The sequence below is a fragment of the Dendrobates tinctorius genome, unplaced genomic scaffold, assembly GCF_039654945.1.
Source record: "Dendrobates tinctorius isolate UK_male_01 unplaced genomic scaffold, ASM3965494v1 ptg000022l, whole genome shotgun sequence".
Taxonomy (NCBI): domain Eukaryota; kingdom Metazoa; phylum Chordata; class Amphibia; order Anura; family Dendrobatidae; genus Dendrobates; species Dendrobates tinctorius.
The window spans coordinates 85,628,877-85,651,581 of NW_027361690.1; the positions used below are offsets into that span (position 1 = coordinate 85,628,877).

At 46.7% G+C, this 22,705-nt stretch overlaps 1 protein-coding gene across 2 annotated transcripts in view; it reads left to right on the forward strand.

Moving 5' to 3' along the window:
- The window catches only part of CLPX (caseinolytic mitochondrial matrix peptidase chaperone subunit X), a 45,031-nt gene that overhangs the window by 16,263 nt on the left and 6,063 nt on the right, over positions 1 to 22,705 (forward strand). The window contains exons 2-10 of one of the 2 annotated variants that reach the window (XM_073568840.1): positions 4,544 to 4,701; positions 4,786 to 4,900; positions 4,990 to 5,144; positions 6,882 to 7,041; positions 15,232 to 15,273; positions 16,022 to 16,198; positions 19,171 to 19,335; positions 19,924 to 20,012; positions 20,256 to 20,420. In XM_073568840.1, the coding sequence (XP_073424941.1) occupies positions 4,544 to 4,701; positions 4,786 to 4,900; positions 4,990 to 5,144; positions 6,882 to 7,041; positions 15,232 to 15,273; positions 16,022 to 16,198; positions 19,171 to 19,335; positions 19,924 to 20,012; positions 20,256 to 20,420 (1,226 nt within the window). The remainder of the gene's footprint in view (positions 1 to 4,543; positions 4,702 to 4,785; positions 4,901 to 4,989; positions 5,145 to 6,881; positions 7,042 to 15,231; positions 15,274 to 16,021; positions 16,199 to 19,170; positions 19,336 to 19,923; positions 20,013 to 20,255; positions 20,421 to 22,705) is intronic. The other variant, XM_073568841.1, reaches the window with a different exon arrangement.

Sequence of the window (22,705 nt, forward strand, 5' to 3'; positions counted from 1 at the left end):
GGGATAGCTAATACTAGAGAAGAGAGAGAGAGGATTCAAAAAGATTTAAATAAACTGGAGAAGTGGGCAGCAACTAACAGAATGGTTTTTAACAGGGAGAAATGCAAAGTACTACATCTGGGCAATAAAAATGAAAAAAGCATATATAGAATGGGAGGAATAGGGCTAAGTGACAGCACATGTGAAAAAGACTTGGGTATACTAATAGATCACAGACTGAATATGAGTCAACAGTGTGATGCAGCAGCAAAAAAGGCAAATGCAATTCTAGGATGTATTAACAGAAGCATACAGTCTAGATCAGTGATTTTCAACCTTTTTTGAGCCGCGGCACACTTTTTATACGTAAAAAATCCCGGGGCACACCACCAACCAAAATGGCACAAAATAACACTAAAACAGTACATATTATACATATAGTTAATAATATAGATTCTAAATGTATTTTTACTCACTCAGTGTGAAACCTGGGCCTGTTTCGATAAACACAAAAGGGATATCCTGGCAGGAATGGTGGAAAGACACACACGAAGCTCTTCCTCAACAGATCTCAGTCTCTCCCTGTTTTTAGTTTTTATCGCAGTCAAGCTTGAGTGGCAGTCAGTCTTCATGACTGCTGAAGACCGGCAAAATATATAATTTATTATTCCACACATACAGCTCTCACAGAGTTCACTCTTGGGGGTTTTAAATCAGCTTCTTATCACCACAAGAGCTGCTTTTTAAGCCCTCAAGAGTGAAATATGCCTGGCAGAGGTCCTTTCAATAAATTATTTATTTTAAAAAAGTTAAATAAAAAAGGATAACCCACTCATATATACAATCCCATGTAACCTCATACATACAGTCCCATGTATTCCCGTGTATATATATATATATATATATATATATATATATATATATATACAGTCCCATGTAAAGTCATACATACAGTCCCACGTATATGAGCCACATAATTATCAGCATATTATATATATATATATATATATATATATATATATATATATATATATATAGTATATGAGCTGGCGCTTGTACTCCAGCCTCATGGCCATAGTATTTCTCATTGTACCCCTTTATATTGCAGTATATGAGCCACATAATTATCCCTTTCTTTTAGTAATATGCCCCATCATTATCCCCTTCTTGTAGTAATATGCCCCATCATTATCACCTTCTTGTAGTAATATGCCCCATCATTATCACCTTCTTGTAGTAATATGCCCCATCATTATCACCTTCTTGTAGTAATATGCCCCATCATAATCCCCTTCATGTAGAAATTGCCCATTCCACTACCTCCATCATTTCCTTCTCCCCACCACCCCATTATTGCCCTTTCAACAACCCCATCATTGCCCTCTCCCCACCACCGCCTTCTTATCACCCCCATCACCGCCTTCTCCATTGCCCTCTCCCCATCACCGCCTTCTCCATGACTCCCATCATTGCTTCTCATCACATCCATCAACTCACCTACACACGCACACAAACACACACCTCTCACCTAGACACACACACACACACACACCACTCACCTCTCCTCACCGGCAGCTTCCTCTCACTGGCACAGCAGCCGCGGGGCTGAATGATGATGTCATCCAGCCGCGCCGCTGACTGCTGTGTCAGGGAGGAAGCGACACAGGAACACGGGACTGCTGCCTCTCCGACCCGCCGCCCTGCTTGCCTCCACATGGCTAATTTGCATCGCATGTAAATAGCCATGCGGACACGCGGCACACCCGACCATGTGTCGCGGCACACTAGTGTGCCGTGGAACACTGGTTGAAAACCACTGGTCTAGATCACGTGAAGTCATTATCTCCCTCTACTCCTCTTTGGTCAGACCTCATCTGGAATATTGTGTCCAGTTTTGGGCACCACATTTTAAAAAAGACCTCAACAAACTGGAGCAAGTTCAGAAAAGAGCGACCAGAATGGTGACCGGTCTGCAAACCCTGTCTTATGAGGAAAGGTTGCAGGATTTGGGAATGTTTAGTTTGCAAAAGAGAAGACTGAGAGGAGACTTAATAGCTGTCTACAAATATCTAAAGGGCTGTCACATTGTAGAAGGATCAACTTTATTCTCATTTGCACAAGGAAAGACTAGAAGCAATGGGATGAAACTGAATGGGAGGAGACACAGATTAGATATTAGAAAAAACTTTTTGACAGAGTGATCAATGAGTGGAACAGGCTGCCACGAGAAGTGGTGAGTTCTCCTTCAATGGAAGTCTTCAAACAGAGGCTGGACAGACATCTGACTGGGATGATTTAGGGAATCCTGCTTTGAGCAGGGGGTTGGACCAGATGGCCCAGAAGGTCCCTTCCAACTCTACGATTCTATGATTCTACAAGCAAAACAACCGGGGTTCCTAACTGATGTTGCTCCAGACCCAAGAGAAGGATTCAAAGTTGTACTCTCCGTAATCTTGTTGCACTGAGTTGTACGTCTTCTCCTATATACTGTTCTGGGCCGGACAGGAATATGTCCAGAGAGTATAGGCTCACCCTTCAGAATAAACCAATATTTCATCAGAGGTTTCTGTATCCTCACATGTGATTGGTTAAACGTGGTGACAAAGCACCATTTGCCAAATTCCGAAGCGGAATGACCATTGGTTTTCCTATTTTTGATCTTATCTATACAGTCTTTCTGGGAAAATTATTTGGCTTTTAAAAATGCACCCTGGCCCAGTTTTTTTTGGGGTAGCCTTTATTTTTTTGAAACGTTGTTTCAAAATGTTTGCTTCAATGTGAAAATCGGTGTCCCTAGTGCAATTCTTCCTGATTCTCCAGAATTGCCCATATGGGATATTGAGAATCCAGCCCGGGGGGGTTCAAAGGATTTTTATGGACTTTAGGAAGAAAGTATTCTCAATCACTCTTGAATGTACCAGCTCCTGTTCATCACAACCTCCCCGCCCCCCCTTGTCCGCATTTTGTCATTGTTCTCCCTCAGACCTAATAGCCGCTTTCTCACCGACTCTTAGGTTATTTGTCTTTTTGCAACCAGTAGACAATGACAAACTTCCTTGAAAATCAACTGTTGGAATGTCTCAAAATGAGAACCCTTATGATGAAGGGGATGAAAATTACTCGAGGGAGTCTTCAGATCAAAATGTACAAAGGGACTTATTGCATTATCAGACATATTTGACTTAGAACTATCTAATCTATTTTTACCCTCAATCAGAAAATGAAGCTGTACGGTCAACTTCCTAATAAATTAGTTTAGGTCGAGATAAAGATCCAAAACATTAAGAGCTGAGTCAGGACAGAAGGACAGTCCACGCTCATGGAGTGTTTTCTCATCAATAGTCAGATCATAATCGGACAAATTGGATACTACTAGGATTACCATTTGCACTAATTAAATCTTCAATTCCTCCTTCACAGAGGGACTTGGGGGCAACCCAATGCTTCTTCCTTATAGCCTCTGTGATGTTGATAATCCTGTCTGTTTCCGTTTTCAACATGAAATAATCCATGACCGGCACATCCAGCTCTGAGAGAGGGTCGTGAGCCATGTTCAGCTTTGAGAATTGGTCACGAGCTACATCTGGCTCCCACACTCCCTCACATTAGTGGCAACCAAAGCCCCCATTATGGGTATGACTGCCCAAGCTTTTCCACAGAAGCAGTATACCAAGATCCAAGGGTTCCCACGATTACCCCCCCCCCCCCCCCCTTCAGTATTCTCCCATCTAGCACTCCCACCACAATGTCATATCCAGCTTAAAGCACCTCCACTGACCCGTAGTATCATCCTGTCTCCAGCACACCATCCTTAAATTATCGCTAAACCCCTAAAGGGCCTGTCACCCTAAGTGATATCGCTATAATGTCACTGGTTTTTGTGACGTTATAGCGATGTCTGATACTTGCCTCTGACCGCTCCCCCGCTGGTTATCGCTGATCGCGCGAGAACGTCCTGGACCGTTTCTCGTCAGCTTCCTGCTGTGGAGACGAGCGTGGACGCGGGCGGGAGGAAGTCAGGATCGCCTCTGACAGGTAAGTAGCGACCGCCGACCGGTGAGATCTGCCTGTGTGGCAGCTCACTAGCGACCACTTAGCGATGCACCAGCCATCCTGACCGTGTCATATCGCTGGTCGGGATCGCTGGTACATAGTTAAGTGTAACAGTACCTTAAGACCAGTATATGTGCATCCAGATCTGCTCTTTTGTGCTGGACTACTCTCAAAATTCACCATTTTGAGATGTGCTCTTCATAGCTCTTTGCCAGACCTGGAGCTAATGCAGGCAGCCGTGAGCCACATGTGGCTCCCGAGCTACAGGTTGGGCATCAATGCCCTAGGAGGTGTGGAACGTCATGTTGGGACAAGTGAGGAGACCATACCTTGTGATCTCGCTGATGTAATGGTGACATCAGGTGAGGTGCAGGTTCGTCACATGGTGGCACCGGAGAGATTCTGCTTGATCTCTCTGGTGTCATCTTTCACAATGCCCTTTTATGTAATGTTGCGATACAAGCAATGGTTTATAACAGTAAGTTGACAGATTGTGCCTTTCTTTTTATAGGAGTTGCTTGCAGTCGGGGACAGCTGTCTGTTTTTAGAAGACCTGGAACTCTTGACGCCCCTGTTAAGATGAAGATACAGTTTCGAGCCTTCTCGGAGACTACTGTGTATTTTGCCTCTAAAGATGGTGCCAGTAAGGATGGATCTGGCGATGGAAAGGTACAATTAGTTTGGAAACGCATTGTCCTGTGATTCTGGAGCTTCGTTTTAGTCACTCACTTGATGCACTTTTTCTATGAGCAGAAAACCGTAAATGAAGGAGGTGGTAAGAAGTCTTCTGGCAGTTCAGGGAAAGGTGGCAATCAGCTGCGCTGCCCGAAGTGTGGAGACCTGTGCACCCATGTAGAGACGTTTGTCTGTAAGTTCTCGTATAGCTTTATGCATTGACACAGTGTGACCACGTCTGTGGCAACTTTCACTAAATCCTTGTGCCCATTCTCTCTCCAGCCTCTACTCGATTTGTCAAGTGTGAGAAATGTCACCACTTCTTTGTCGTTCTGTCGGAGGCAGATTCCAAGAAATCGATAAACCGAGAGCCCGAGACTGCTGCTGAAGCTGTGAAACTAGCATTTCAACAGAAACCACCACCACCACCCAAAAAGGTGCCCTGAATGATTTTGCGACTCCCTGAGGGTCATATAGTCTGTATTCCCACCTGTAATGCAGTCTTTAGGATTGGTTTATGAGCCAAAGGTGCCGATGTGTACAAAATGGCTGGTGTTTATGTAGGGGGGGTGGAAATGACGTACTATTATGCACACGTATGAAACTGGATGTATATGTGGATGCCTGGTGAAGTCCATATGCCGCATTTTGACTACACGTGTGGGCATGATTATCTTGTCAAACCTGTAGAGACTGAATACCTCTCATAGGAGACATTAGTTTATAACTGGATGAATTGTATGAAGTCTGTGGTGAATCCTCAGCATTATGCACAACATACTGCATGAATATGTGGTTTTAGGTCAAGATCCTCATTGGAAATCTTGAACGGTGTGTGGGTTTAACCTTTGAAATGGGTTATACCCTTGTCTCCATTACTTGGCTGTAGTGGTGATGTTGCTGCAGTCTCTAACTGGGCTCAGCGGCTTGTACCGTTTAGGTGGTTATAGCCAAGGGACTCAGTGATTGGCTGCAGTGCTGTTTACATGACCTCAGCGCTTCAGGCAATAGCGGACACTGTGATCAGCGGCGGAGACCCAGTGCTGAACCCTAGGAGGGTTTTGTGCTTTTTGTTTTTAAATCTATTTCTTACATCTGAGTACGGTTGTACTCAGTACTTTGTAGCATGTGCATGGATTTCTGCAAATCCTATTCAGATAAAGGGAAGAATTGCAAATAATTGCAGTTCTCCCATGTGTGAACATACCCTTGTAATGTGTACTCATGAGCCCATTGTGAGAAAAGGAAGTACAAAATATTGGTCCTTGCAGCAGGGCAATATGGGCTGTGAGGAAGTAAACCAAAATGTCCTAGGTGTTTCAATTCCTTTCAAGGAGAACGCTTTGGTGAAAAAGTTGCATAACTTTTCATTATACGTGATTAAACTGGAAGACCCCTTTAATAATTGAGTTCTCAGCTGATTGTTAGACAGGCTCAGTTTTCCCGGTTGCCTGAAGGTATGTATAATTGATATCCAATCAGCCATTGATTACGAACGATGTCCTGTATGCCATGGGAGGACAAATGTTCCTATGGAAAATGGTCTCAATTGTTCCGAATATTCGCGTTTATTCTCCTTCGCTTACTGATATGAGAGGAGGTATGGTAGGGCCTTGACAGATCTTAGTGTAGAAAAGGAAAGCTCTAATTATATCTTAATGGATGTTGGGGGAAAAAGTGTTGTTGTGGTTTTTTTTTTTTTTTTTTTGTTTAGAGCAGATTTTGCTAAACAATTAAAGGGGTTGTCTGGGGAGTAAAAAGAAATGTACAAAATGTTCAGATACTGTTTAAAATAATTGAATATATATGACCCAAACTCTGCCCCCTATCCCCTGCACCTTCTGTTTCTCCGCTGCCAGTTGCCTCTCCAGTCTGTCATTTTTGCTATAGCAATGGTGTCCCGACCCAGTGACTGCTGAGGCCACTCGTGGCAGTAATCTGCCGCACTGGTTTTATTGATGAAACAGAAGCAGTAGGGAATTTGGGAGGTGAGTATTGCAGCTTCAAATTTTTTTTTTTCATTCTTGTACATTTTATTGGAAAACAAATGCTATGTTTTATAGAAGAGTTTTTTGTTTGTTTTTCCTCCTCCACTTCATCATTGCACTGACAGACATCCCCCACAATATATCAGCAGCGACGTTCACTTTTGAGTAATTGTCAATTCATTGCAGATCTATAACTACCTCGACAAATATGTGGTGGGCCAGTCGTTTGCGAAGAAGGTTCTTGCTGTAGCTGTGTACAATCATTACAAGCGGATATACAATAACATCCCAGTTAACATAAGGCAGCAGGCAGAAGTGGAGAAACAGACGTCTCTGACCCCGCGAGGTGAGCTAGGTCCTGTTAATATGTGCATGGAGCAATGCTGGAAAACTTTCCCGATGCCTACGGTGGCAGCTGCATCCATCTCATGTACCCGACCATTCAAACAGTATGTGATCTTTGGTCACGTCTTCACTACAATTGACATCTCAGACAATTGTGGGAGCAGGGGGCTAATTATTTTATTCTGGAATACTGGCATAAAGTCACACTTTCCACACCTGTGAGCTGAATTTGCCTTCTACTGGATAATCCAGTTGGTAACCAGGTATCAGTGGTGAATTTGCACCCCAATGAATGGATCTGGTGGAGCTGCCTGTACAGAGCCCTTTTGCCTTCAGGCCATGTCATGGCCTCTCCTGGTGTGCAGCCTCAGTGTAGTGGAAAGATCTGTGACGTGCTGACTGCTCAGACCTCAGTCTGGCTGCCTCTGTCGTTCCATAGGTTTGTGCTCTTTTCTGCACACACCAGCAAACACTGTCCTACATCTAAGTATTGCCTTATATATGTATCCGACCACAAAGTCTCTGACTGGTGGGGAAAAGACTCTGGTCATGTTGGAGACATCTCGATGTATAAATACCATCATCTGCTTTGCTTTTCTCCTCCATTGCTACACCAGTCTGGATCATAAGCTGCTTCTGTTTGTATCATATGCTTTTTTTTTTTTTTTTGCCTTGGCTACTGATTAACCTCTGCCCCTTCTCTTCAGCATGCTTGTCCTCTGTTACCTTTCGTCATGCTGGCTCAACTGGGCTTTGCTGTGTGCAGACGTCATGAGAAGTGAATTATTAAATGTTAAAGCACCCCTCCACTTGTGTTTTTTTTTTTTTTTTTTTTTTTTTGTTTGTTTTTTTTTTGTTTTTTTTGTTTTGGTGCAGAAGGGGTGCTACTAACGTAAGTTCTCCGACCATACTATTCTATTTAATCCGCTGCAGTCTTCAGCTATTCCCGGGGCTGCTCCGGTCCTCCTTCACTATCTTGTGACCACATTTTCTGACTGACCAGAAGTCAAAGGTAACAATCACAAGCTCTCAATGCAAGTCTGCGAGAGGCTCATTCTGGCTTTGAGACTCCTATTGAGTTGTGATTTCCAGATTGCCTAGCAAACACTGGAGTGATCTGAAAGGTCACAAACTACTGAAAAGCAGCCGAAGCGGTGCTGAGAACAGATGAAGACGGCAGCTGGTAAGTATATGACTTGGGGCAGAGAGCTTCGATTGGTGGCACCACTCCAACAGTAAAATAAAAACAACCTAGAGTGATGCTTTCAGTCTGATTTTTGTTGCAGAAATACTGTTACTACTGGTTATAAAACAGGATGGGAAAAGTGTCAATCATTTTAAATACACCTTCCTCCCACCCCACCCCCTTGATTTGCCTCCATCTCCTCCCTCCTGCTTATTTGACAGCTCAGGCTTCATAGTGCCTGAGAAGGCTGGAGATGGATGGAAACTAAGCAGGTGGGAAGATAGTAAAATGATTGACCATTCCATGGAGCACCGAGTGCCTGTTCTTGGTTTGAACAGTCATTTTGTGCTTACAGTCCCTTTTTAAGTGCACCTTCCCACCTACATGAAAAGCCAGAACTGTCAATGAAAGAAAAGGGGTGGGGTGGTGGAGATACATGGTCTTTTTGTGCTGACAGACTCCCTTTAATGTTTTTTGATATGCTGCAGCCAAGCACTATATTGACCTGTAGTGGTCTGTGCCCTCAAGCTCCCTGTCACTGATTGCTCAAACCTGGGCACAGTAATGCTGATGGTACACACACACACAGTGATGTACACACTCAGTCTTTTTGTTGAGCCCGTTTAATAATCGAAGACCTTCTACTTCTTCTTTGATTTGTGAGCAGTGTTGGACGCAGGTCCAAGACCCATACCACTCCGCAGTACTTATTACCAGTAAATTTGTCTTTATCGCCTTATTGGGGGACACAGATTACCATGGGTGTATGCTGCTGCTGCTAGGAGGCTGACACTATGCAAAACAAGAAAATTAGCTCCTCCCTGGCAGTATACACCCACCGACAGGCACCAAGCACCTCAGTTTGTGCTTAGTGTCTGTAGGAGGCGGACCGGGATCTCCCCAGATCCGCAGTTAACTTTTTTTCCCTTAGGTTTTCTAGTGGAACGTTTTTAATTCTTTGTCTTTTGTCTTTCAGATTCAAGTCGGGAAACAGGGTGTAAGTTTCACCCTGCTTTCCCATATCAGGCGGCTGAGCGAGCAGTGTGGCGTACCCCACATCGCAACTCTCAGTACGCTGGCTGGACTTTTTCCCTATCACCTTCTGGTGCTATGGGATGTGGACAGGTGGCTGGTCCTTGCCAAATCCCCCTCCTCACCCCTCTCTCGGGACAGGGCTGAGAGGAAGACGGCGATCGCAAGTAGTGCATCCTCCTCATCCAACAAGAGGTTAACGCCGTCTTCTGCAGGATGCGGGTACAGAGGACATTTCCCAGCGGCTTGCCTTATGCTCGTGGGCCTCTGTGATCATCCTCTTCAGGGACGTCAGGTAAGTGCCTGTACGATCCCTCCAGCCCCGCAGTGTTACCAGAGAATCCCATCGGCAGTAACAGCTACAGGCTTCCCTGTTTGAATCTCCCACCTCTCTCCCCTGCCTGCCGCGCACCGCTCTCATCAGCCGCGCGCCTTCCTATCTATATTCAGGGGGGCACAGAACAATTCACAGCCTGGGCAGGGATTTCAAGGGAATCTGCGGGCATTGTACCGTAATATCGGCGTTTTTTATTGTCCCGAGTAGTTATCAGGCACCGGGCTGCGGCGGCATCAGTTTCACTTTCACTTTCGTTTCAGCTGTTTTCAGTGCGTTTTCTCCTCCTTCTGAGCGCGCTTTCCTGCGCGCCTTTCCTATCCTATCACAGGGCTCCTTTCTCTTTTGCCTAGCCAGCCCCCTTCTCACCGCGCCCTCCTTGCTGCCCTTATCCAATCGCGGCTCAGCTACTAAGCTCCGCCCGCCGCTTCCTTTATACAGTACTTCCTGGTCGTCTTTTCTCTTCCTGTGTTGCGTGGGGGACACGTCGGCTTTCTCTGCTCGCATGAATGTCGGTAGGCTCTGCGGCTCAAATTAGCTCCTCTCCGCATTTTTTCCCCCTAACTCGTCTGGCCATTCAGCGCAGGTTACTTAGGCCCAACCCTTCAAGGGGTCTCAGCTTCAGGCCCACAGCTACCCACTACGCTTGTGCGTGCTGTAATAAGAAGTGGGCTTCATGTCAGTCATCCCCCTTCTGTCCGTCCTGCAGACCTTCCATTATGTCTGCCTCTCAGGAGCACACCGAGTCCCGGGATGAGGATACTCCACCTCCCCCAGAGTGGACCGTGGTAATGTCTCACTCGGTCGCTGACTTGACTAAAGTTTCTCAGTCTCTGGTCCAGGTCTTAGAACGATTGCCTCGGCTAGCTACAGCCACCTGCGCACCGACCGCCTCTCAAGGTGAGTCGTCCGCACCTGACCTTGGCCTTCAGAGAGAAAGATCGGGCAGGAGTTCTAGGCGATGACTCCCAATCGGGGTCTAGTTCAGACGCCGACAACGCATCTAAAACACGGGACATGGTTGATAGTCTCATTCGGTTATCTTCCAAACCCTTAAAATTAAGCAAAACAAAGCTTGCCCTCAGGAAGGCTCTGTGCTCTTTAAACGAGCAAGGCCCCCATCTCGAACTTTTCCCAATCACAAAGAGTTCGAGACTACCTTGTCCAAACACTGGGAGCGCCCTGAGCTACGTTACTCAGGCCGCAGGTATTTAGACGTCCTGTATCCCTTTGATGCGGACCTGCTCACAAAGTGGACCAAGACTCCCGAGGTGGATCCCCCAGTGTCACGGATAGCCTCAAAAACGGTTCTATCCCTTCCAGATGGGGCATCGCTTAAAGATCCTACTGACAGGCAGATTGACTTAGCCAGAGATTCAATCTTTGAGGCATCTGGCGCCTCCCTCTGTCCTATTTTCGCATCCGCCTGGGTGGTGAAAGTCATTTCCGCTTGGCTAAAATTCTTCGCAAGGGCATCTTAGCGACAGCTTCTCAAGACAAGTTGGCAGATCAGATTAACCATGCGGGTAAATACCTTTTGGCCGCCTCCTTGGACGCGGCCGGGTGCGTAGCTATGGCTTACAGCAACGTAGTCGCTATACGCCGAGTCCTTTGGCTAAAGTTGTGGAATGAGGATACTACAATAAAGTCGCTTACTAATCTGCCATTCCATGGCTCTAGGCTCTTTGGAGCCAAGCTGGATCAGATAATCTCCGATGCCACTGGCGGTAAAAGCACTTCTCTCCCCCAGTCTCGACCAAAACGCTTTTTTAACAGAAAGGGTTTTCGGCCGTTCAGGTTTTTTCGTCCCTTCTCTTCCACGGAAAGATCTGCTCCGCAAGATCGCTCTTCCACCACTAGGGAGCAGGAAGAGAGAAAAAAAAAAAAAACCCTTCTTGCAAGCCCGCTCTCCGCTGGAGATCTAGAGGTCTTCAGGCGCCAGTTCCGGCAGGTTTTCCTCCAAGTGACGGGTCACCCCCACCTGGAAGTTCTTCCAGGGTGGGAGGCAGACTTTCCCTTTTCGTCGATGCTTGGCTGTCCGCTGTCGACTACTCTTGGGTCAGAAAAATCGTTGCATCCGGTTACAAGATCGAATTTGCTTACCCCACAAACAGACGGTTTTTACTGTCTCGACCCCCGAGACAGCGGTCCCTGATTCCAGGGTTTCTTCAGGCCATTTCCTCCCTTCTTTCCGCCGGAGTGATTGTTCCCGTCCCCCCAAACGAACGGGTTTCAGGGTTCTACTCAAATCTCTTCGTAGTCCCGAAGAAAGACGGCTCCCTTCGCCCAATCCTGGACCTCAAATTGCTCAATTGCCACGTGAAGATTCTTCATTTCAAAATGGAGTCCCTTCGGTTGGTGAGAGCCTCAATGGAACCCGGAGAATTCCTCTGCTCGGTGGACATATGGAATGCCTATCTGCACATACCTGTTTGTTTGAAATATCAGAAATATCTTCGGTTTGCGATTCAGGAAAATCACTACCAGTTCACGGCTCTCCCCTTCGGCCTAGCCTCCGCTCCCCGTGTTTTCACGAAGGTGATGGCGACAGTCATGGCCATCCTTCGCCCCAGGGGGATTCTCATCATCCCTTATCTGGATGATCTCTTGATCAAGGGCTCGTCCCGCCAAGACTACCTTCAGAGTATTCAGATAACCCTGGACACCCTCTGCCGTCTCGGATGGCTAGTCAACAAGGAGAAGTCCATTCTGATCCCCACGCAGCGTCTGACTTTTCTGGGCATGGAATTCGACACTAACCTGGGCCGGGTGTTTCTCCCGAGGGAAAAATTTACGGCTCTTTCCAAGGGAATCAAAATCCTCAAACGGCCAGCGCCCATCCCCCTTCGGTCCTGCATGAAGGTTCTGGGGAAGATGGTAGCTTCCATGGAAGCAGTGCCCTTTGCACACTTTCATCTTCATCCCCTCCAGCTATGCCTTCTTTCAGCCTGGGACAAGTCCACGCTGTCCTTGGACCGTCCCATTCTCCTCCCTCTCAGAGTGAGGCAATCCCTGACTTGGTGGGCAATGCCAGCGTCAGTTCTACAAGGGAGGTCTTTCCTTCCGCTTCAGTGGCAAGTCATCACCTCCGATGCCAGCCTTCTAGGCTGGGGAGCGGTGTTGCATCAGAAAGCGGCCCAAGGCCGCTTGAATCCACAGGAGTCTTTTCTGCCTATCAATCTTCTGGAGATCAAAGCAATCTTCCTGGCCCTTCTTCGCTGGCAGCCTCTCCTCGTCGGCAAGCCAGTCCGCATTCAGTCGGACAACGCCACGGCTGCGGCGTACATAAACCACCAGGGGGGCACTCGCAGAAAGCAAGTAATGTCAGAAGTGGCCAAGATACTGCGCTGGGCGGAATGTTAGTTTCCGGCAATCTCAGCCATTCACATTCCAGGGGTGGAAAATTGGGCAGCCGACTTTGAGTCGTCAAGGTCTAGCGTCAGGCGAATGGGCTCTTCATCCCACAGTCTTCGATCAGATATGCCAGCGCTGGGGCTCACCGGATATCGATCTCATGGCATCTCGGATGAACCACAAAGTTCTGCGCTTCGTAGCCAGGTCCAGGGACCCTCTAACCGTCACTTGCGACGCCCTAGTAATTCCGTGGTCCCAGTTCCGACTTCCTTATCTGTTTCCGCCTCTTGCCTTGATCCCACAAGTGGTCAAAAAGATAAGATCGGAAGGCGTACCAGTTATTCTAGTGGTGCCAGATTGGCCGAGACATCCTTGGTACGCGGAACTGGTGAACATGCTCGCGGACGCTCCCTGGAGGCTTCCAGACCGTCCGGATCTTCTCTTGCAAGGCCCCCTTTACCACGAGAATTCTCAGTCTCTGAGTTTGACGGCATGGCCGTTGAGACCGCAATCCTGAAGGAATCAGGTCTGTCCAGTCAGGTTATTCAAACTATGCTCAGAGCCAGGAAACCAGCCTCTTCCCACATCTACCATAGGTACTGGAAGGCTTTTTTTCCGTTGGTGTGATGATAAAAAAGTCTTCCCAATGTCCTTTTCTATCCCATCTATCCTTGGGTTTCTTCAGTCTGGTTTAGAAGCGGGTCTGTCCCTCAGTACGCTCAAGGGCCAGGTTTCCGCTCTCTCTATCCTCTTCCAAAGAGAGAGAGGTCTTGACCTGTGGTAGAGAAGCTTTCTCCAAGGGGTCTCCCATGTGGCTCCTCATTCGCCGATAGACCCGTGGGATCTCAATCTCGTTCTTAGCGCTCTCCAGAAGGCGCCGTTCGAGCCTATCCAGGCCATTCCTTTGTCCCTTCTCTCGTGGAAGGTCACCTTTTTGATTGCCATTACATCCATCAGAAGAGTTTCTGAATTGGCAGCCTTGTCATGTCTTTCCCCTTACCTGATTCTCCATCAGGATAAGGTCGTCCTCAGGCCCGTTCCTTCTTTTCTTCCAAAGGTGGTTTCCTCTTTCCATATCAATGAGGATATCATTCTCCCATCTTTTTGTCCGGCTCCCTCTCATCCGCTTGAGAAGTCTCTCCACAAACTGGATGTAGTTAGAGCCCTGCGTGTCTATCTCACCAGGACCTCTTCCTTTCGTCAGTCTGATTCCTTGCTGGTCATCTCTGAAGGTCACCGGAAAGGGCTTCCGGCTTCCAAATCCACGATCGCTCGCAGGATTCGTTCGACCATTCTGGAAGCTTACCGACTTCAGGAAAAACGGCCCCCTCCGGGAGTGAGAGCTCACTCCACCCGGGCTGTGGCGGCTTCGTGGGCCGTTCGTCACCAGGCTTCAGCTTTACAAGTTTGCAAGGCCGCGACCTGGTCGTCCTTGCACACCTTTGTGAGGTTCTACAGGGTTCATACCCAGACCTCGTCTGATGCAATTGTTGGAAGGAAGGTTCTGCAGGCGGCGGTGGCACACCGGCCGACCTAAGCCTTTCCTATTCTTTCGTTCCTTATTGCTGTTCCCGCCCTTGGGACTGCTTTGGAACGTCCCATGGTAATCTGTGTCCCCCAATAAGGCGATAAAGAAAGATGGATTTTTGGTTCTTACCGTAAAATCTTTCTTGGAGCCTTCATTGGGGGACACAGCACGCGCCCTGTTTAAGTTGTACCGTGTTGGGTCTTTGAAACACTTGTTGGGTTAGTACATATGTTTAGAGTTTTCTCGTTGCTTCTCCTACTGCTTTCTCACCAACTGAGGTGCTTGGTGCCTGTCGGTGGGTGTATACTGCCAGGGAGGAGCTAATTTTCTTGTTTTGCATAGTGTCAGCCTCCTAGCAGCAGCAGCATACACCCATGGTAATCTGTGTCCCCCAATGAAGGCTCCAAGAAAGAGATTTTACGGTAAGAACCAAAAATCCATCTTTTTGGTTGACTTATTTTACATGTTGTAGTCCTTTTATTTCTGCCTTACAGCTGTCAAATGTCACCACGGAGTATAAGCCTTCTCGTACTTGTTCTCCAAGGCTGTGAGATACTTGTGCTCTTCGAATACAACATGGCTGTGCCTACAGGTTAGGGAGCAGAGACCAGATTTCCCCTCTATACAGGAATTGATATAGATCCTGTAGATTTGCTGATCTGGCTCAGAAAAGGACCTCTTCAAATACTGGGTTGTTTTTCTGTAAGCAGGTTGCTTATGATCTCTTCATGTCACTGTTTCAATCCCTTCTCTGTAGAGTTAGAGATAAGAAGACGGGAGGATGAGTACAGATTTACAAGTAAGTCTTCTCTCTCGGACGGCATTGCTCCCACTGGATTTTATGGTTCCCCCTTCTTCCTCTGCAGACTGTATGATCAGGTGTTGTGTTTGCAGCCACAGATTACCTCCATAACTTACCAGTTTGGTATATTTTCTGTAATGAACACAGGACTATCATCTTAAGACTTATGATTTACCGTAATATTGGATGTTTTATTGATTTGGCGGTCTGGACATATGCAAAGCTCTCCACGCATGACTTGTCATACTAACAATATGTCTGCCATCTCTTCCTGTTTCCTCTCCGTGCCATCTCTTCCTGTTTCCTCTCCGTGCCATCTCTTCCTGGTTTCCTCTCCGTGCCATCTCTTCCTGGTTTCCTCTCCGTGCCATCTCTTCCTGGTTTCCTCTCCGTGCCATCTCTTCCTGGTTTCCTCTCCGTGCCATCTCTTCCTGGTTTCCTCTCCGTGCCATCTCTTCCTGGTTTCCTCTCCGTGCCATCTCTTCCTGGTTTCCTCTCCGTGCCATCTCTTCCTGGTTTCCTCTCCGTGCCATCTCTTCCTGGTTTCCTCTCCGTGCCACCTCTTCCTGGTTTCCTCTCCGTGCCATCTCTTCACGTGCACAAACACTTGTCACATTGTAGGCTGTCTGCAGCTCACAGGATATGTTTTGGACTATGTCAAATGTTTGACGATTGCACACACATGGTTAAATCGTTATGTGAATCATGGGATTCCACTGAGCTAGATTGTGTGTTCTCCCTCCAGAACTACTGCAGATAGCTGGGATCAGCCCGCATGGCAATGCCCTGGGAGCATCTATGCAACAGCAAGTAAACCAACAAATGCCCCAGGAGAGGCGAGGAGGCGACGTGCTGGACTCCAACAATGATGACATCAGGCTAGAGAAAAGTAATATCCTGCTGCTCGGACCGACCGGGTCTGGTAAGAGGCTTCCTCACTTGTTTTCTACGCCATACATCTTGGTTCTTAGGAATTAATAAGGTTTAGTATAAACAATAATAAAAATATTGCCAAGGTTTGAAGGTGATTGTGTTGCCAGTATTGACCAACTTGTAGTTGTCATAGCGCTGTCACCAAGCCTTCTAGAAAAGTCTTTTAAAGGGGCTGTTGGCATAGGTTACAGTTTCTGCTTGGTGGATGTGTCTGATCCCCCACCAGTCACCTGTTCTGTCAATGGCCTATGTAGTGGCTGCTGCAAATCGGTTCCTATAATCTAAAGCAGTGGTCCCCAACCTTTTTTGCACCAGGGACCGGCTTGAACCAAGACCATTCTTCCATGGCCCGGCAGGGCGGGGATGGAGGTGTGACAGGGGCGGGGCTTTGGTCATAAGGGGGCGGGGCTATGGACGCGGTTGTAGTTTAGCAGTGCATATTTATCATTTAATTATAACATTTTTAATGTGACTCAACTCACCATAGGTTTTGAATGAGTGGGAGCACAGGGCTTGTTTCTCTGTTTCAGTGGGAGCACTGGGCTACTTCTACTGATGACCGTCACTGCTAATGATGATTGGAACCTACAAGGAAATGGAGCATTGAGCACTTAAGAACAATTGTACTGGAGTACTGTACATGCTGATTATTTTCTAATCATCAGAAAATGTATGTGTGGTCCCCCCCGTCCAGCTGTGTGTGGCTTCCCCTGTTGTATGCATGGCTCCCCTGTCCCATCCTGTATACATGGCTCTGCTCCCACTCTCCCATCCTGTATACATGGCTCCGCTCCCATCCTGTATGCATGGCTCTGCTCCCACTCTTCTATCCTGTATACATGGCTCCCCTGTCCCATCCTGTATGCATGGCTCTGCTCCCACTCTCCCTCCCTTGTATACATGGCTCTGCTCCCACTCTCCCTCCCTTGTATGCATGTCTCTGCTCCCACTCTTCTATCCTGTATACATGGCTCCCCTGTCCCATCCTGTATGCATGGCTCTGCTCCCACTCTCCCTCCCTTGTATACATGGCTCTGCTCCCACTCTCCCTCCCTTGTATACATGGCTTCGCTCCCACTCTCCCTCCCTTGTATACATGGCTTCACTCCCACTCTCCCTCCCTTGTATACATGGCTTCGCTCCCACTCTCCCTCCCTTGTATATATGGCTCTGCTCTCACTCTCCCTTGTATATATGGCTCCGCTCCCACTCTCCCGGCCTCCCTTGTATATATGGCTCCGCTCCCACTCTCCCTCCCCTGTAAATATGGCTCTGCTCCCACTCTCCCTCCCCTGTATATATGGCTCTGCTCCCACTCTCCCTCCCCTGTATATATGGCTCTGCTCCCACTCTCCTTCCCTTGTATATATGGCTCCACTCCCACTCTCCCTCCCCTGTAAATATGGCCCTGCTCCCACTCTCCCTCCCCTGTATATATGGCTCCGCTCCCACTCTTTTTCCCTTGTATATATGGCTCCGCTCCCACTCTCCTTCCCCTGTATATATGGCTCCGCTCCCACTCTCCCTCCCTTGTATATATGGCTCCGCTCCCACTCTCCCGGCCTCCCCTGTATATAAGGCTCCGCTCCCACTCTCCCTCCCACTCTCCCTCCCCTGTATATAAGGCTCCGCTCCCACTCTCCCTCCCTTGTATATATGGCTCTGCTCCCACTCTCCCTCACCTGTATATATGGCTCCGCTCCCACTCTCCCTCCCTTGTATATATGGCTCTGCTCCCACTCTCCTTCCCTTGTATATATGGCTCTGCTCCCACTCTCCTTCCCTTGTATATATGGCTCTGCTCCCACTCTCCCTCCCTTGTACATGGCTCCGCTCCCACTCTCCCTCCCTTGTATATATGGCTCCGCTTGGCTCCCCCATCCTCCCCATCATACTTACCCTCACGTCGCTGAACTTCCTTCCCGTCGCTGCACGTCCCTGCATCTCGCGGCGCTTCAGCTTCTTCCTGTGCGGAGCGGTCACGTGATACCGCTCATTAAGGTCCATGAATATGGACGCCATGCCTATGGGAGATGAGTGGCGTCCATATTCATGACCTAAAATGAGCGGTAGCACGTGACCGCTCAGCGCTGGATGAAGCCGCCGCGGGATGCAGGGTGAGTATCAGCTGCTGCACCGCCCCCTGGCTCCCCTTGTGTCCGCGGACCGGCAAGGGCACTGCAACGGCCCGGTGCTGGGCCGCGGACCGGCGGTTGGGGACCCCTGATCTAAAGTACCAGGAGTGGCCCCTAAAACAGTGTATGGTGCTGTGCTTTTCAGTTTTTAAATTTGGCAGCTAAATGGGGGGCGTCAGCTGTCTGATCTCCACCGATCTGGTAAAGGGTAAGTCCAGACAACCTGTTTATCCAGATTAGAAAAAGCATTCCCCCCTTTCTTCCAAATACCCTATTCCTGTCCACAGGATGTCTGGTACTGCGGCTTGGCTCCTCTTGAAGTGGTTCATTGAAGTTGAGGTAGCGTGCACAGCTTGTGGACTGCTGAACAGCTTCCAGTCTGCAGAAATGTATTAATTAGGAGAATAACTCACATCAGTCACACGAAGTACTTGAAAGTGGATTTATAACCTCTTGCTGTTCCATAAGCCTTTTATTAGACACCATCCTCAATTTCTCTGAAATGGAAGTGCCGCTCCGCCACCAAAATACACTCGGCATTAGGCACTATACAATAAATGCTAGCCTTTATGGGATCACATGCCTGTATTATTCTGCTAATTTCTGATCACATTCAGTGTGCTTGCATACCAAAGGAGGATTAATGGTCCCCATGGTCTACTGAACTTGTATCTGGTGTATGGCATCTGGTCGCACTACAGAGTTATAATCCTCATTTAGATTTGTTTTCTTTAGCTCTGTGGCTCCCACGTTGTATCTCTGTTACACATTGTGCTAGTCAAACTGTAATAAGTATGTGTAATATGTATATTTTATCCTCCTGCAGGTAAAACACTTCTTGCACAGACCTTGGCAAAGTGTTTGGATGTTCCCTTTGCCATTTGTGACTGTACCACCTTGACTCAGGCTGGGTATGTTGGAGAGGACATAGAGTCTGTGGTTGCTAAACTGCTTCAGGATGCCAATTACAATGTGGAAAAGGCCCAACAAGGTGCGTCGATTACGTCCTGTCAGTAAATTCTTATCATAGCGCCTCATCTATTCGCTTGGTCCCCGTCTGATTCATCCATAGTTCCTAATTTCGAGTTGGAGCTTGTAACTAGGGATGAGAGAACCCATGGAAGTTCTGATACCCAACCGAAACTTTTGTCCAATGTTTGGGTACAGCTCTGGTACCTGAACCAATCTTGGACCTGAACTCAAACCCCATTGAAAACCATGGGGAACCAAACTTTGAAGCAGTAAAATTCTCACTCCTCTCTTCTCCCGGACTTCTCTGGGAACGCCGAACATTGAAACTGACTTCTGGGAGAAGTCCACGTTTGTTTAGCACCGGACACAGTGTCCGTTATGAACTCCGAACTTAAGTTCAGGTTTGCTCATCTGTAATAAACTACCTGTACAGCTCCTAATTTAGTTACAAGTAATCGCCTTCCCAATGTTGCTTACCTTGTTGCTCAAACTTCAGCTTTCATTTAATTGTCTTCCAGGTTCTGGAACATTAATTTGAATAGTACTTTCTATGCAAAACTATAAAAATTAGTTTTTTTTTTTAATTCATTGTGTATTTTTTGTTCAGGAATTGTATTTTTGGATGAGGTTGACAAGATTGGCAGTGTCCCTGGCATCCATCAGCTCAGGGATGTAGGTGGAGAAGGCGTGCAGCAGGTACATCTGATCGGTAGCCTTTGTAGTTGTATATTGGGGTGTATGTTCATGTAGACGCACTTGTGAACTGTTTTGAATTTCTATACTTCTATGTTTTCAGAATTGTCAAACATTAACAGGGCTTTAGTATATTGGTTCAAAGGCTAACATGTTACCAGACTACATACATTTCTTTACTGCTTTTTGCAGTGTGTACATTATTAGGTCTACTTGACAATATTGATGATTTGTCCTCACTTTCAGGGTTTGTTGAAGCTTCTTGAAGGCACCATTGTCAATGTCCCTGAGAAAAACTCTAGGAAACTCCGTGGTGAAACCGTTCAAGTTGACACTACAAACATCCTCTTTGTAGCATCTGGAGCTTTCAATGGCCTGGACAGGATTATCAGTAGGAGGAAGAATGAAAAGGTTTGTTCCAATCCAAAGGTTTATGGCTTACCTTGTAGATATGCCTCATACAGTTAGGTCCATATATATTTGGACAGAGACAACATTTTTATAATTTTGGATCTAGACATTACCACAATGAATTTTAAACAAAACAATTCAGATGCAGCTGAAGTTCAGACTTTCAGCTTTCATTTGAGGGTATCCACATTAAAATTGGATGAAGGGTTTAGGAGTTTCAGCTCCTTAACATGTGCCACCCTGTTTTTAAAGGGACCAAAAGTAATTGGACAGATTAAATAATTGTAAATAAAATGTTCATTTCTAGTACTTGGTTGAAAACCCTTTGTTGGCAATGACTGCCTGAAGTCTTGAACTCATGGACATCACCAGATGCTGTGTTTCCTCCTTTTTGATGCTCTGCCAGGCCTTCACTGCGGTGGTTTTCAGTTGCTGTTTGTTTATGGGCCTTTCTGTCTGAAGTTTAGTCTTTAACAAGTGAAATGCATGCTCAATTGGGTTAAGATCAGGTGACTGACTTGGCCATTCAAGAATATTCCACTTCTTTGCTTTAATAAACTCCTGGGTTGCTTTGGCTTTATGTTTTGGGTCATTGTCCATCTGTAGTATGAAGCGACCAATCAGTTTGGCTGCATTTGGCTGGATCTGAGCACACAGTATGGCTCTGAATACCTCAGAATTCATTCGGCTGCTTCTGTCCTGTGTCACATCATCAATAAACACTAGTGACCCAGTGCCACTGGCAGCCATGCATGCCCAAGCCATCACACTGCCTCCGCCGTGTTTTACAGATGATGTGGTATGCTTTGGATCATGAGTTGTACCATGCCTTCGCCGTACTTTTCTCTTTCCATCATTCTGGTAGAGGTTGATCTTGGTTTCATCTGTCCGAAGAATGTTCTCCAAGAACTGTGCTGGCTTTTTTAGATGTTTTTCTCAAAGTCCAGTCTAGCTTTTCTTGATGCTTATGAGTGGCTTGCAACGTGCAGTGAACCCTCTGTATTTACTTTCATGCAGTCTTCTCTTTATGGTAGATTTGGATATCGATACGCCTAGCTCCTGGAGTGTTGTTCACTTGGTTGGCTGTTGTGAAAGGGTTTCTTTTCACCATGGAAATTATTCTGCGATCATCCACCACTGTTGTCTTCTGTGGGCGCCCAGGTCTTTTTTGCATTGATGAGTTCACCAGTGCTTTCTTTCTTTCTCAGGATATACCAAACTGTAGATTTTGCCACTCCTAATATTGTAGCAATTTCTCGGATGGGTTTTTTCTGTTTTTGCAGCTTAAGGATGGCTTGTTTCACCTGCATGGAGAGCTCCTTTGACTGCATGTTTCCTTCACAGCAAAACCATCCAAATGCAAGCACCACACCTCAAATCAACTCCCGGCCTTTTATCTGCTTAATTGAGAATGACATAATGAACTGATTGCCCACACCTGTCCATGAAATAGCCTTGGAGTCAATTGTCCAATTACTCTTGGTCCCTTTAAAAACAGGGTGCCACATGTTAAGGAGCTGAAACTCTTAAACCCTTCATCCAATTTTAATGTGGATACCCTCAAATGAAAGCTGAAAGTCTGAACTTCAACTGCATCTGAATTGTTTTGTTTAAAATTCATTGTGGTAATGTCTAGAATCAAAATTAGAAAAATGTCTGTCCAAATATATATGGGCCTAACTATGTCTGATGCATAGTGTCCAGGCAGGGTCTGATACTGGGCATGGAGAGATCCAACGTGCCCTTGTCTACCTGCATCCAATGTCCGAGTAAGCAGTAGTGTATCCTTGGAGGGGCACTTTAAGTTGTCTCCTTTTAGTTTGATTATGCAACTCGGTCCTGAATGTACAGACTCTGACCGTTCATATTACTTTGTGTTTCCGTCCTCTGGTAAAGATATTTAGGTGTCATGTGTACACTTAGATATTTTTAGGCCCTCTCCTGCTACATCAGATAAACACCTTCATTTAGTTGCACTGATCTAGTGAGACTTTGAGTTCAGTCTGAACAATTAATTGAAATTTGCCTTTTAATTGAAGCAGAATTGTAAAAATTGTAATCAGAATTGAAATTGATGTTGGTTGCCCATTCATTGCAGCAGCTTCTCCAATATGTAGATCGCCAGCCTACAGATGGCTTGTAGCTTCTCAACTTGGGGGAGTCTGGTGGTCATACTAACATAATGAAGGAAATATGTCTGCTACATGTCTAAAGTCCTAGGTCTGTGAAATGACTGCACTGATTCTTGTAGAGGTAGTTCTGTCGTGGGATATTGCAGTCTGAGG